Raw genomic sequence first — 13,676 nt, forward strand, 5'->3', positions numbered from 1 at the left:
TCCAATGGAAATAGCCCTGGGCTAGGAGACAACAGTATCTAGCATGGTACTTGGCACACAGCAGGTGTTTAACAAACATCTGAACAACTTACTTCCCAAAGCCCAGTAAGAGCTGAAACAGAGGAAACAGGGCTCAGCTTCAAAGCAAGAGGGACTGTAGCTAGACACAAGAAAGAACTTCCTGTCAGGTTGGTGAGACGCTGTACCCAGCACAGATGAGGACTGCAGGACAATCTTTGCCTGGGCATATTTACAGCCTGTCATCTGTCTCTCAACATTCTCACTGGGTGCCTGGGGTGTGCCAGTTCAGTCCTGCCTGAGTGGGCTTGTGGCAGAAATTTCCGGGGGAGAATCCTTGATTCTGTTACACCTTTCAATGCTGCGAGGATGCTACACGAGGAGGGCCACCTGGTGGAATGCAACATATCCCAGCTGTGTTCCATCAAATAAATAGCATCCTGTGAGCTTTTAGATCAGCATCCTTTTGGGGGCATATGATCAAACCTATTTGGAAGATGCTGACGTAAACAGTTGTTTTGGCCACAGGACAAATCAGGGTGTCCATGCTAATGTGTGCTGACAATCTCCACGAGGGAGAGATAGAACGAAGTGTTATCTAAACATTTCTTTTTTTTAGCCACAAAATGCTTCGTCCACGAAACCCTTATCATCTAAAACAATGCTGTCCAATAGCACTTTCTGTGAAGACAGAAATGTTCTATATCTGTACTGTCCACACGTGGCTATTGAGCACTTGACGTGTGGCTAGAGAGACTGAGGAACTGGACTATAAATTGTATTAAACTTTAAAATGGGGAATTCCAACATTTCCAAACCCACTGGGTTGTTGTAATAATTAAATAAGATATACAAAAAGCATACGTAGTTGGGACTCAGCTACTTTGTTTCTTGGGTAGCACAGAGCAAATAATCACGTTGTGTTGAATAAATGAATGAAGGTACAGGTGGAGTCAGTAAGGTGCAAAGGTCCCGTAAAGAAGATGGTTCTGACCCTTGGCAGGGAGGGGGCTTTTGTTTTCAGATGTTGTAGGGATTCCAGGGTGGAGGAGGGACTTACACTGCAGAGCAGTTCTGAGGAGCCACAGAGAGGAGCCTTATGGAGATGGCAAACCTCTTCCGGTGCAGCCCACCCAGACCCGCAGGGGAAGACCTGCACAGGTGAGCCACACTGGACACAGACGCCTGCGTCTCGGGCTCCGGGTCCCAGTGGTAGCCAGTAGCCAGCACCTGTCTGACTGTGTGTGGTGCACAGCTGTCACCAGCAGCACACAGATGTACAGCTTTGCTGGAATGTGCTGGCTTAAATTAGCTAAATCTCATAAACACTAAATTTATGTCGCAAATTGAGAGAGAAAATGCATTTCTAAAACCTGCATTTGCAAAAAAAAAAAAAATGCTTTATCGGGAATTGACCTTGGACCTTGTTCCATCAGAAAAATCTACTCTCCAAGGAAAGAAGTTCTTCAACCCATCAAGTACAAAGGAATCCAATTATATATTTTCCCTCTCTCTCTTTTTGTAGCTCCTTAACAATGAGGCTGAAAATGTGGGAATTGCGTTTGCAGGTGCCAAAAGGCTTGGTGGTTGGCCAGTCTCCCTGTAACTGAGCTCCTCTCTGTTCCGCGCATGCACAGGGAGTTCTGGCAAAGGGTGCTCCTGGACTGCTCTCTTTCACCTACACACACGGACGAACAGCCAAGGACCCTTCGGAATCCCCGAACCCTCTGGTTGTCGTTCCCACGATTGGAAGGAGCCCGCCCCTTCTTGGCGTATCATCTGCAGCCGGGGGCAAATCAATCAGGTTGAAATCAACACGACTTGACCGTCTGGGGTGGAGCCAGCCTGGGGAAACTTACATTCTGCTTTGGCACAGATGAGGCAGGCGGTGGTGCAATTGAAGAAGTTCAGGATCCCAGCTACAGCCACGCTGATGTCAGTGCTGCTGGGGTGGAGGTTCAGGGTTGTGAATCTCTGGAACTGGAACTTGATAAACTCCTCCGGGGCCACTTTGAAATGAGGGACCTGGGCGGAGGAGCAAAAGTGGGCAGCAGGGAAGATCCGGAACCAGCGAGACAAAAAGAAAAGAGGGATGAGTGAGACAAAGCTGCAGAGGGTGGCTTCTTTTGTAAAAGACCTTTGCCTGGCAAGAGATGGAACTTGCAAGACTCGGGGCACCCACTCCACAGGAGGAAGATGACGTGGCATCCATGACAACGCTTGAGACCCAGGATGGGAAACCCTGCAGCCGGGAACCTGGATAAATGTACTGTGGACCTTGGAGCTGGGGTCTGTGGCCCTGAGAAGACAAAACAATAGGTCTTTATTCTCAGAGGAACTGCCCACTGCTGGGCAGAGAGACAAATGGCTCTTGAAGGCATAATCCTTATATCATTTTATGTGTGGTTAATGAATCAGAGCAGAGATGGCAAAAAGAGAAAAACACTGCCCTGGGGACTAAGGGAGGGGCCCCCTCAGCCCAGCCTAGCCAACAGATAAATAAACCAGCTCCCATCCTGGGTAAAAGCCTGGGATGGGTTCCTCCGTAGACTTATGTGAGGAGGGGGGGAGCGCTGCAGGCTGGGAAACCAACTAGAGGGCCTCCGGATGGAGCCCGGTAAATAAATACCTGCTTTGGCTTCATTAGGACAGTGTCAGCTTCCCTCTGCGTCTATTCCTGACATTTCAGGGAGGCACTGCCCCTGCCTTCTGCCTCTCTTCTCCAGGAAAGAGATATTAACAGGCTGGGATGGCTGCTTTACTGGCAGCTTAGGCTATTGGGTAGGTAATAGGAAAGTTAAAACATAATAAGCTGCCATCCACCTTGATTTTATTATGTCACCCTGGTACCCAGAGCCAGAAGAGCTAAAGGCTGCTTGTGCCTCTATCAGAGATGGGGCTGAAACCTCAACCCCCATCCTCACTTAGGGTGCCCAGTGTGAGGGCCAGATTATTGTGAGCATGGGTTTGGACTGATGTGAAAGTGAGTAAGATTGAGGGTAGACAGCAAGAAGAACTTCCTGATGGTGAGTTGGTTGGTTCCTAGAATGGGTTATTCAGACATGATTGCAGAAGTTTTCTCTGCCTGGGCTGGCCCAGAGTCTGGGATGACATTGACACGGTCTCTGTAGGATTCTGCTACCTTATCCTTTTAAGCTTCTGGAAGAAGTCAGCCAGAGACCAGAGCTCCTCTGAGACTGGGATGAGGGGAGGGTAAAGATTTAGCAGAAACTAGGGAGAAAATTCCTGAATTCAACTAGGATTAGCCCTTGAACCACAGAGAGAGGGCAACCAATATTTTTTAGCAGAGACTGAAAAGCATAGAATTGGGGAGACAGGCTGGTGAGTAATGGCATTAAAGAGTGACGTTGACCTGGCGTGTGTCCTAAGGGGTCTTTCTTCCCACTGATATTTTGCAACGCTTACAATCTGTCTAAAATGAATAACGAATGCACCTTGAAAGGAAAAAAGGTCACAGAAAGGTAAGATGGAGGCCAGGCCGGGCAGAGGCAGGGTGGCCAGGCTGGCTGGCTTACACATCTGAGCATCTCTGCCCAAGACCCTCCCCGTGTGGCCATCCAGCCTACCGGGGTCCAGCAGCAGCTAACTTACCCCCCCCCCCATAGAAAGTACCCTTAGAGATTCCCTTGGACCCACCAATCCCAGAGATGAAGCAGGCAAAAGGCTCAGGAAAGTGAAGACTCAGAAAAATGGGTTTTAGAGTCTACAGTCCTGGGTTTGCATCTGGGTTCTGCTGTGTGATTTGGGGCAAACTGCTTAACCTGGCTAAGCTTCATCAGCATGGAGAAACAACAGGTGCTTCTTGAGCTCTGGGAGAACAAAACGAGACCCTGTATGTGAAGGATGTACTAGTTCAGTTCCTAGCATGTGGGGTAAGTGTTTAGGCAATGCCTTTTCTCATTCCCTTCCCCCTCTCTCCCCAAATCTTGCAGCTCCTGGAAAAGCTCTTAGGTCTGTATGTGCAGGGGTGAGGGCTGAGGGGCCTCCCTAGGAAGGGGAGCTGGTGGGAGGTCTCCAGCACAGCCTGGCATCTTGAAGGCTGCTGGGAGGCAGCCAGCTGCCCCCATGGGCCCAGGAAGGGATGGCCAGGCCAATCCTACTGAGTCTCTCTCTGGGGCAAAGATCAATCCAAAACGGATCTGCAGGTGCAAGTGCATCCCCGGAAGTCATCATGGAGGGCTGGGGGGCATGGAGAGGTGAGCGGCATGGAGGGGAGGGCAGCAAGGCAGAAAGCAGCCAGCCACAGGGGCTGCAGACATCTTAGCAGCATTTAAAAGAATGAACTCCTCAGTGAGAACTCCATTTCTTTTCCCTGAAGCTGAGGGGAATCAGTGTGAGGCAGTTCAGCCTCATAAACTATTAGAAGAAGTGCAAAATCTGAATGGAGAGGAAAGGTTGCTCTGGAAGGAACGTGACCAGACAAAGGAGGGGTAACCGTCTGGCCATTCCCTGGGCAGCACAGCCCGCCTGGCTGGTCAACGGCACAGGGTCCGGGGCGGCGGGATGGGAAGATGGGTGCAAATCAGGGTCTCCACCTCTGGCCTGAAATGCCAAGCAGGGTTAAGGGATGTGTTCGCTGAGATAAAATAGCCGCTGAACACCGAGAGGAGGCCATTCTGGAGTGGGGACTGGGGGGATGACTGTAGGGGACGGTGAGGAAAGTGTGCTGGGCAAGAGGGGGAGGGGGGAAAAAAAAGGAGAGCAGAAAAGAGGAAATGGGCAGCCGAAGTCTTGGCAACCTCACTTGGTGAAGATCACAGCGACCGGGAAATAACAACCTGCCACAGATTTGAGCTGTTACTTGGAGCCTGGCAAGAAAGATTTAAATTAAACATCAGGTCTAACTTGCAGGGGCCCAGGCCTGGGAGATGCTGGAAGGGACTGCCGTGGGACAGAAGCTCTGTTTTTGGCCTGGGCTGGCTCGGGAGTCATCTTTCAGGACATCTGGGAGGAAGGATGGGGAGTTGTCAACACAGACCCTGCCCATGGCCTGAAGCTCAAGGACTCAGCCTACAGGGCAGTGGTAAGTAAGACCCATTGCAGGACTGGAGCTAGGACGGCAGGGCGCTCTACTGTGCTGATAACAATTCTTAGAGTGGGCTCCTAAAACAGAGAAGACCAATATTCTTCCCAAAGCCTCAGGGACCAAGCCCTCTGATCGTAAGAGAAGTGGCAGCATCAAGGGAGTGGCTTCCAGAGGGCCTGGGGTAAGCAGGGGCCTGTCTATTGCTCCACTGCCTCGGTGAGGGCAGCTCACTAAGAAGGTGCCCCATCCTACTGCAAGAACTGGATCCTCCCAAAGCTAACGCTTCTGGAAGGCTGAGCCTCTAGGCTCCCAGGACAGGCGCAAATTTCGCCCTTCCGTCCCCTGTCCCTGCGCCCTGCCCCTCCACAGCTCCTGACCATCAAGCTCCATCTGTTCCCAAAAGACCTGGCTAGAAGGCCCTTGGGAGGCTATGGGGTCACCTTGCCACTGTCTCCCAGGAATGTATCAGAAGGGGAAGGACTGATTGATTCCAAGAAGGACTAGGAAAGATTTCAGCGATAGAATCTCTGAAGTTTCCAATTTGTTTTCTCTGGGGGGAAAGGAGGGAGAGAGATGCTGGAATAGGGAGCAGGCCATTACTCAGAAACTCATCCCCGACCATCTTTATCTCCCAGGGAATGAGAGCTAGAGGGAATGGACCCAACACTTTGGAGAAGTAAACACTGGAGTTGGTGAATGAAGAAGAAAGCGAAATAAAATCTCTTTTCTAGAGAACTTACAAAACAGAGGTTTTCAAACTTTATTTCAGCACTAAAATGTAGCAAGGCCTGGCCCCAAAGGCATTCTTCCCCAGAATCCCAATGTCTAAGCAGAGACTCCGCAGCTGTTCCTGTGAAGCTCAGACTTCTGCCCTCTTGGCCTCCCCTGGACCACCACCCTCCCCAGCCTCTCCCTCTACCTGCTGCCATCAAGGGACCCCCACCTTCCCCTGTCACAGGACCCCAAGACTCGGAGGAGCTCAGCTTGAAAATCTCATGAAACTCTTCCTCTGAGTCCCCTCCACCCAAGCAACCTGAAAAAAGTAAGTGCCCAACAAAGGCCCAGTGCTTTCATTTGTGTTGATGTTATTAGTGACACCAGCCAGACCTTGATTCACTCTTCCAGCCCTTAAGAATCCACGATATCTTTGGGCCTGGGGCACAGGCTGCCAGCCAGCTGAGAGTCCCCCAACCCTGCCCAGCACTCACCTCCTTCTCCCCGCAGATGTTGCTGATGATGGAGCTGGAGGCCGGGCTGGAGGATGGTCCCAGGACAGCGACCACCCCCTTGGGAAGGATCTGACACACTGCAGCCAGCGGCAGGGGCAAGACGTGGGGAGCAGGAAAGGAAACAAGGCGCTCATCAGGTGGGGCGTGGGCTTCGGCCTCAAGTCCTCCGATCTCCCCCCGCTGGCCCCTCACCTCCCGCCCACCCCCGCCCCCATCCCCTCTCCTATTCTTCCAAACCCAGTGCCTCTCCTCCCCTAGACTACTGGGCTCCAGGACAGTTTTATTGGAGTTTATGGATGGTATTAAATGAGGAAATGACCCAGGTTATGACAACATACGGCCTCAGCCAACAGGGTGTATAAATTGTCTGGGCTGTCACCGAAGGACGGAGGCGCACAGCGGAAACCTGCACGTCCCACCCCCTTTCTGCCTAGCCTGCAGGATGGGCACTGGGACCCGGGCATGGCTGCTGCAGGGGCTACGGGTCCAGCTCACAGGACGGCCAGCCAGCATGCAATCTGTTAGCCCCCCCCCCCGCCAAAGAGAAAGAAAGAGAGTCTAGAGAGGAAAAAAGGTAGACAAGCAGAGAGAAAAAGGATAGCGAGGATGATGCAGGCGGAGAGAAGAAAGCAGCTCAGCTAAAGTCAAAGGGAACAGGAGAGAGAGAGGAGAAGGAAGGGAGAGAGTGAGCAGCCGAGAGGGCCCTCATCTTTCAATGCCGCCCTCCTTTCACCTGGCCTGGAGCCTGGGGCTTCTGCTTCCCTGAACCCATCGCGTGCCTTCCTGACCAACCAGCACGCTCTGCGACCTTGTACTTCCCCCTGGGGAAGGCGCCCTTCCCTCCTCTACCCCGGACGCTCACTCATCTGTCAAGGAGCACCTCAAATGCCACCTTCTCCTTACCCCTCCCGCAACTCCTTTAAGTAGAATTCATCCTCCCTGGGGCTCCGAGGCCCGTGGATTTTCCCTCTGTTCTAAGACACTTGTAAATGTGTCTGTTTCAGTTTGTTGTTTAGATGTGTTTCTCCTCTCACTAGATTTCAAACCTCTTAAAGGCCAGAGCTGAGACGTATTTATCTCTAAATCCCCACTTCGCATCTCCCTGGTGTCCAGCACAATGTTTTCTAAGCGCCCTGTTCATGTTTGTCCAGTGAATGAGTGGATGGGTAGGACACGCAGTCAGAAGAGGAGAGAATGTAAGATTTTAAAATGCTACATCCTTTCGAATTATGGTTTTCTCCAGATATAGGCCCAGGAGTGGGACTGCTGGGTCGTATGGTAGTTCTATTTTTAGATTTTTAAGGAACCTCCATACTGCTCTGCACAGTGGCTGTACAAATTTACATTCCCACCAACAGTATAGGAAGGTTCCGTTTTCTCCACACCCTCTCCAGCATTTATTGTTTGTAGATTTTTTGATAATGGCCATTCTGACCGGTGTGAGGTGATACCTCATTGTAGTTTTGATTTTACAATAGCCAGGACATGGAAGCAACCTAAATGTCCGTCAACAGAGCAATGGATAAAGAAGATGTGGTACATATATACAATGAAATATTACTCAGCCATAAAAAGGAACGAAATAAAAATGAAAATTGCTGCAACATGGGTGGACCTAGAGATTGTCATACAGAGTGAAGTAAGCCAGAGAGAGAAAGACAAATATCGTATAATATCGCTTATATGTGGAATCTAGAAAAATGCTACAGATGAACTTACTTGCAAAGCAGAAATAGAGTCACAGAGGTAGAAAACAAACTTATGGTCACCAAGGAGGGAAGGAGGGGGTGGGATGAATTGGGAGATTGGAATTGACGTATATACACTATTGATACTATGTATAAAATAGATAACTAATGCGGACCTACTGTACAGCACAGGGAACTCTGCTCAATGCTCTGTGGTGACCTAAATGGGAAGGAAATCTAAAGAAGAGTGGATATATGTATATATATAGCTGATTCACTTTGCTGCACAGCAGAAACTAACACAACATTGTAAAGCAACTATATTCCAATAAAAATTAATTTAAAAAAATGTTACAGACTGAGAAAGGAAGGGGGGAAGAAAAGGAGAAAACAGACAGAGAGAGAACGTAGGACAATTCTCAGCACACACATGGTGATATCAGAACCACAGAGCTGCCCCTCGGATTATGCTCTGTGGTTCCCAGTCGCACTACGAGACGTTCTTCTCTGCAAACCTCAAAGCTCAACTCTGGACACATTTTCCTCCTACTCACATCAAGAGTCAGGTCAGTACAGTGAGGTTAAGGAATCAGTCCAAGGATCCTTACTGAACCAGCTGCAAAGCCACGTCTACAACCTGGGTTCTCTTTCTCCTAAAGCAGAGTCCTAACCACTGGCCCATACAGCCAAGTTATGGCTCTAATGGGGCACAGGCGGTGGGGTAGAGCACCAGGGTTCAAATCCCGGTGCTGTAATTTATCACACAAATGACAGATCTGTAATTTATCACACAAACGATAGATCTGTGGGGTCTTCTTTCAGCCTGAGGCTCAGGCGGGGGTCCTTTAACATCGTGGATCTCAGCTGACTGACAGCTTGCCAGCAGTGGGTGCCTGAGGGGGACTCAGTAGTACCAAGTGTCAGAACCATCCCCAGCAACAGAGTAACTGTGGACAGGCTTTACCTTCGAAGAACGCTCTTCAAAGTTCAAGCTACTTCCGTGGCTTGAACAGAAGTAGCTCGGGGCTGCCGGGGGCTCTAAATTCACTGGCCATCAATTCCTATTCCTACAGCAGCCTCAGGGGTGGAGCTTAGTTCCTGATTTTACCTATAAGGCAACAGCATCCTAGGGATGTTAAGTGACTCCCCGTAAAGTCACACACCTAATAAAGGTCTGAGCCAGCGCTGGAATTCAAGTCTGCGGACCCCATCCAGTGTTCGTCCCACTACCTATTTTGTCTGCCCTACTCCTTGCAGCCACTTCGCCCATCTCTTTTCAACCCCTTACAGTTGAAGTCCACACCCAATCTTGTTCTGCTGCACCTGCTTCCCCAAGGTCACCAATGTCTCTTAGCAGTTCTCATCTCTCTTTTTGTAGCATTTGGTGCCGCTGGTTGCATTGTTCTTTTGAATTTCATGACACTATCCGATCCTGATTCTCAGCCGCTTCTCTGATTGGTCTTTCTCACTTCCTTAGCCAACTCCTCTTCCTTCTCCTCTCCACTAAATTCAGATTTTGTCCATGCCTCACTCTCCCTGGGCAATCTCGACCTTGCCTGTGGACTCCACATCTCATCTCTGCCCAGGTGATCCTACACCCTGACCCATGTCCTGGGTTACAAAACAAGTTCCACCTACCTGCTGGGCATTGCCACAGGGACTTCCTTCTGGTGTCTCTTCCGGCAGAGAGGCAGAAAGCACAGTCCTTAAGAGCACGAACTCTGATGCAAGCCTATCTGAGTGTGAGTCTCTTGACTGGGTCACTTACTGGCTGTGAGACCTTGAGCAAGTTACCCAAACTCTCTGAGACTGCTTTCTCATGTATAGAACTGGAATGCTAACAGCACCTCTCCTGCAGGGATGTCGTGAGAACTAAAGTGAGTTAATACATACAAGGCACTTAGAGTGGTACTGACGTGCTACAGGACTCATTATTATTATTCCCAATACATCATGTCTGTTATATACTTTTCATACATAATCTGATTTGCTCTCCACACTACCAGGAAGATTCATTATTATCCCCACTTTACAGATGGCGCAACTGAGGCTTAGAAAATTTAAATGACTTGTTCAAGGTCACACAGGTCATATATGGTAGAGCTGGGCTTGAATTTGGATATCCATCTGGCATCAAAGCCCAAGCTCTTAACCACTTCACTTTACCCCCCTTAGCTCCTGAAGTTCAAACCGTGGTCGCCCTTGACTCTTCCTTACCTTTCCTTACTGCATCTACTCATTCGCTATACCAATCAGGGGCCAGGTTCTGACCATTTGACCTGCTCACCCCCCACCATCCTTTCCTTCCCACTCCCACTGTCACAGATCCGTCAGCCCCTTTTGCTACCTGCCTCCTAAGGGCTTTCTCCGTCTCCAGGATTCTTCATTTTCCAATCTGTTCTCCAAAGCAAGGCCAATTATAATCCTAAACGCAGGTCTGCGTGCTCCTGCAGGGCAGAAAGCTTGTCTTATTTATCTCTGTGTCCTCCATGCCTAGCACAGGGCTGGACTCAGAGTTACGTGCTCAATAAATAGCTGTTGAACCACACTGAAGCCCACTCAACTCTTTTCATAGAAAATTGGAAATAAACTAAATGTCCAATCATAAGGCAATAGTTATCTAAAGTGTGGGTCATATACCCAAGTGGAATATTACTTAGGCATTTAAAATGCTTATGAACAGTTTATAATAATATTAAAAATATTTACATAATAATATTAAGAGAAAGAAGCAGGATATGAAATTATATGTATATCTACATGAAGTCTACAACTAAGCAAATACACAAAATTGTTATGCACTGAGGAGTGATTGGAAGAAGAGGTTATAAAAGCCCACATTTATTAAGTGCTACTTATGGTCCATTCTAAGCACTTTATGTGAATTGACTTATTTAATTCTGGCAACAACCTGATGTGAAAGATACTGTTACTGTCACCCTCATTTTACAGATAAGAAAACAGACAAGTTAAAGGGCAGAGTCAGGATTCAAACTCCCAGTCCCTCATTCCAGGGGCCGCTCCTTAACCACTGCACATCTCCTCCCACTTCACGCCCGCTCACCTGGAACACACTCCATACTTTCCTACCTGAACCTACTCCCAAGTTGTTCTCTCCGACTAGACCAGGGGTCTTAACCTTCTGCTTGAGATCTATGGGCAGAAGTCAGTGGTCCGTGAACATTTTGGGGGAAGAAAAATGGCATTATTTTCTCTAACCCCTAACAGAAATTCAGCATTTCCTTCAATTTGGAATATAGGCAATAAACCACAGTATATTAACAGTTGTTGTGACTTTGTCATTGATAGACATCGTGAGTGTTTTCATATCACATTACAGTGCTGCAGATGTCTCGAAATATCATTCATATGGATAATTACTTTGAAATTACACTAGTAGTTAGGTTTGGCTATTGAATACATTAATAAAGAAATACATACATTAATATATCACTATTAAAATATTTTAACTGCATTTCCATATAATTGGTTTCCCTGGTCATCCTATCTATGTAATTTTATTCATTTAAAAACTTTTTTCTGAGAAGGAGTCCATTAGCACCCACAGACTACCATGGTCTAGGCCCTCTCTTGCCCTTCCGCCTGGAAAACTCCTACTGATCCTCCAGTGCCCCACTCAGTTCTTGCCCACAGGTGAGAAGGTGCCGTTCCCTCCCAATATTCACATCACACCGTGGCTCTGAGTCAGCTTCATGCTGGGCAGGTCAGCATCCCTGTTCTCTGAATTCCTGGCCAGCTTCTGCCCCAAGCTAGCTCATTATGCCGGGTCTCAGTAAGGAGAAGCTTCTCCTAAAAAGAAATTCTTACAGAAGGTCACAATCCCTTATTCCCAATTCCAAAATCCAAAAGGCTCTGAAACTGAATGGTTTCATCAAACTCATTTGGCGGCAAAATCTGATCTAAATAGATAGATATGAAGCTATTTATAATATACGAATATCTGAATGTAAGCGCGCATTTAATTTTGAGTGTGGGGTTCAGCCCCAAGCTCCATCTGAGATGCCACTTAATGTACGGTATAAGCACCACATGACCTTTCCAGTATCCGGCAAGTTCTGAAATCTAAACACATCTGGCCTCAAGGGCTCGTGGACCTGTGCCTGCTGTTGTGAGTGTCCATCTCCCATTTCCCACTGGATCGGAAACTCCTTGAAGGCAGGGGTCACATTTATTCAGTCCCGGCAAAAAGGAATTAGTCAACAGATGTTTGTGCAACTGAATTGAAATGATTCAAAATGAGTGCAATGAAAGTGAATTATCATCTTCCCAGCAGCCACGGCCTGGGGATTTCCTGGGATCTGGGAATTGTTCTTTCATTCCCTATGAAGGGTGCAGCCATCGTTTCAGTAGAAATGAAAATCGGTTATAAAGGACCTCAGTTCTGAAACTTCCTGGACCCTGTTTCTGCAGGCCCTGGCTGTCCCGTGAGGCTCTCTGAGCAGTTTGAGGGGTGGAGGAGAGGGAGGTGCACTCTTATTTCCGCCTCCCAGGGAGCAGGGAGAGGTGAGTGCTGTTGCCATGGCAACCAAGTTTCCCAGCCCAGGAGTTGGAAGGCAACTGACAGAGCAGCTGCAGGAATAAAACGCCATGATGGGATGTTGTAAGAAGGGGAAACTTCTTCCCCTGGAGATACCAGCTCCGGCCTGGGCTTGAAGTCTCCTTAGACACCCGGGCTGGACAGGAGGTGCTTATGGGAACTTCACCTTCTCTGAGTCTTTACAGGGAGGGGAAGGGTCTGGCTGTGCTGAAGATGGTGCAGAGCAGTTACTCACAGGCTCACTGGTGGCAGGCCCTCCAGGGAAGGGGCAGCTTCCGGGGTGGGGACGAGGAAACTGGGGCTTCTTTATTTACAGCGTAGCGCTCCCTGAGCCCCTGTGTTAAACAATCGGGGCCACCGGTAGCTGATAACGATGTGGAGCAGAGGCCGGGAAGACACTTCAGGGCGCCGAAGCCTGAGTGGGGCAGGAGGGCAGGTCTCTCTGTGTGCTTGGTCATGCTGTGCACTGAGCACAGAGCGGAGCCCTCACTATCTGGAGTGAGGCAAACAACCGTCTCCATCAGCACCAAGAACCACCTGCTCCTTGAGCCACAGCCTCCGGAGCATGGTCCACTCTCAGTTCTGTGAATGGACCAGGGGCTGAATGGACTGGCCTTGCTGGCCTCAGAGCCGAGAGGGGCGCTGTGAGGGTGCAGTGCCAGGTCTCTGCACTGTCACGCCCCACAGTGGGGACCTCCCTGGTCAGCGTGCCCCAGGGTATCGGAGAACTCAAAACTGCCACTGGCTGTCCCGGGGATGAAATGAACAGTGTGGGGAATATAGTCAATGATAACGTAATATCTTTGTACGGTGACAGATGGTAACTAGACTTATCATGGTGATCATTTTGTAATACATAGAAATATCAAATCACTATGTTACACACCAGTAACCAACAGCGCTGTAGGTCAATTATTCTTCAAACACAAACAAACCAACTCATAGGAAAGATCAGATTCATGGTTACCAGAGGCAGAGGGTGCGGGGAGGGGGAATTGGATGAAGCAGTCAAAAGGTACAAACTTCCAGTTATAAAAGAGCTAGGGATGTAACGTACAACGTGATAAGTATAATTAACACAGCTGTATGGTATATATGAAAGTTGTCAAGAAAGTAAATCCTAAGAGTTCTCATCA

At 48.8% G+C, this 13,676-nt stretch overlaps 1 protein-coding gene across 4 annotated transcripts in view; it reads right to left on the reverse strand.

Annotated features, from left to right (window-relative positions):
- GRIK4 (glutamate ionotropic receptor kainate type subunit 4) overlaps window positions 1–13,676 on the reverse strand; it is a 439,675-nt gene that overhangs the window by 153,873 nt on the left and 272,126 nt on the right. For all 4 annotated transcript variants that reach the window (XM_036862433.1, XM_036862435.1, XM_036862434.1 and 1 more), the window contains 2 exons: window positions 6,274–6,371; window positions 1,878–2,043 (listed from right to left, as the gene is read on the reverse strand). In XM_036862433.1, coding sequence (XP_036718328.1) covers window positions 1,878–2,043; window positions 6,274–6,371 — 264 coding nt within the window. The remainder of the gene's footprint in view (window positions 1–1,877; window positions 2,044–6,273; window positions 6,372–13,676) is intronic.

Source organism: Balaenoptera musculus, chromosome 8 (assembly GCF_009873245.2).
Source record: "Balaenoptera musculus isolate JJ_BM4_2016_0621 chromosome 8, mBalMus1.pri.v3, whole genome shotgun sequence".
Lineage (NCBI taxonomy): Eukaryota > Metazoa > Chordata > Mammalia > Artiodactyla > Balaenopteridae > Balaenoptera > Balaenoptera musculus.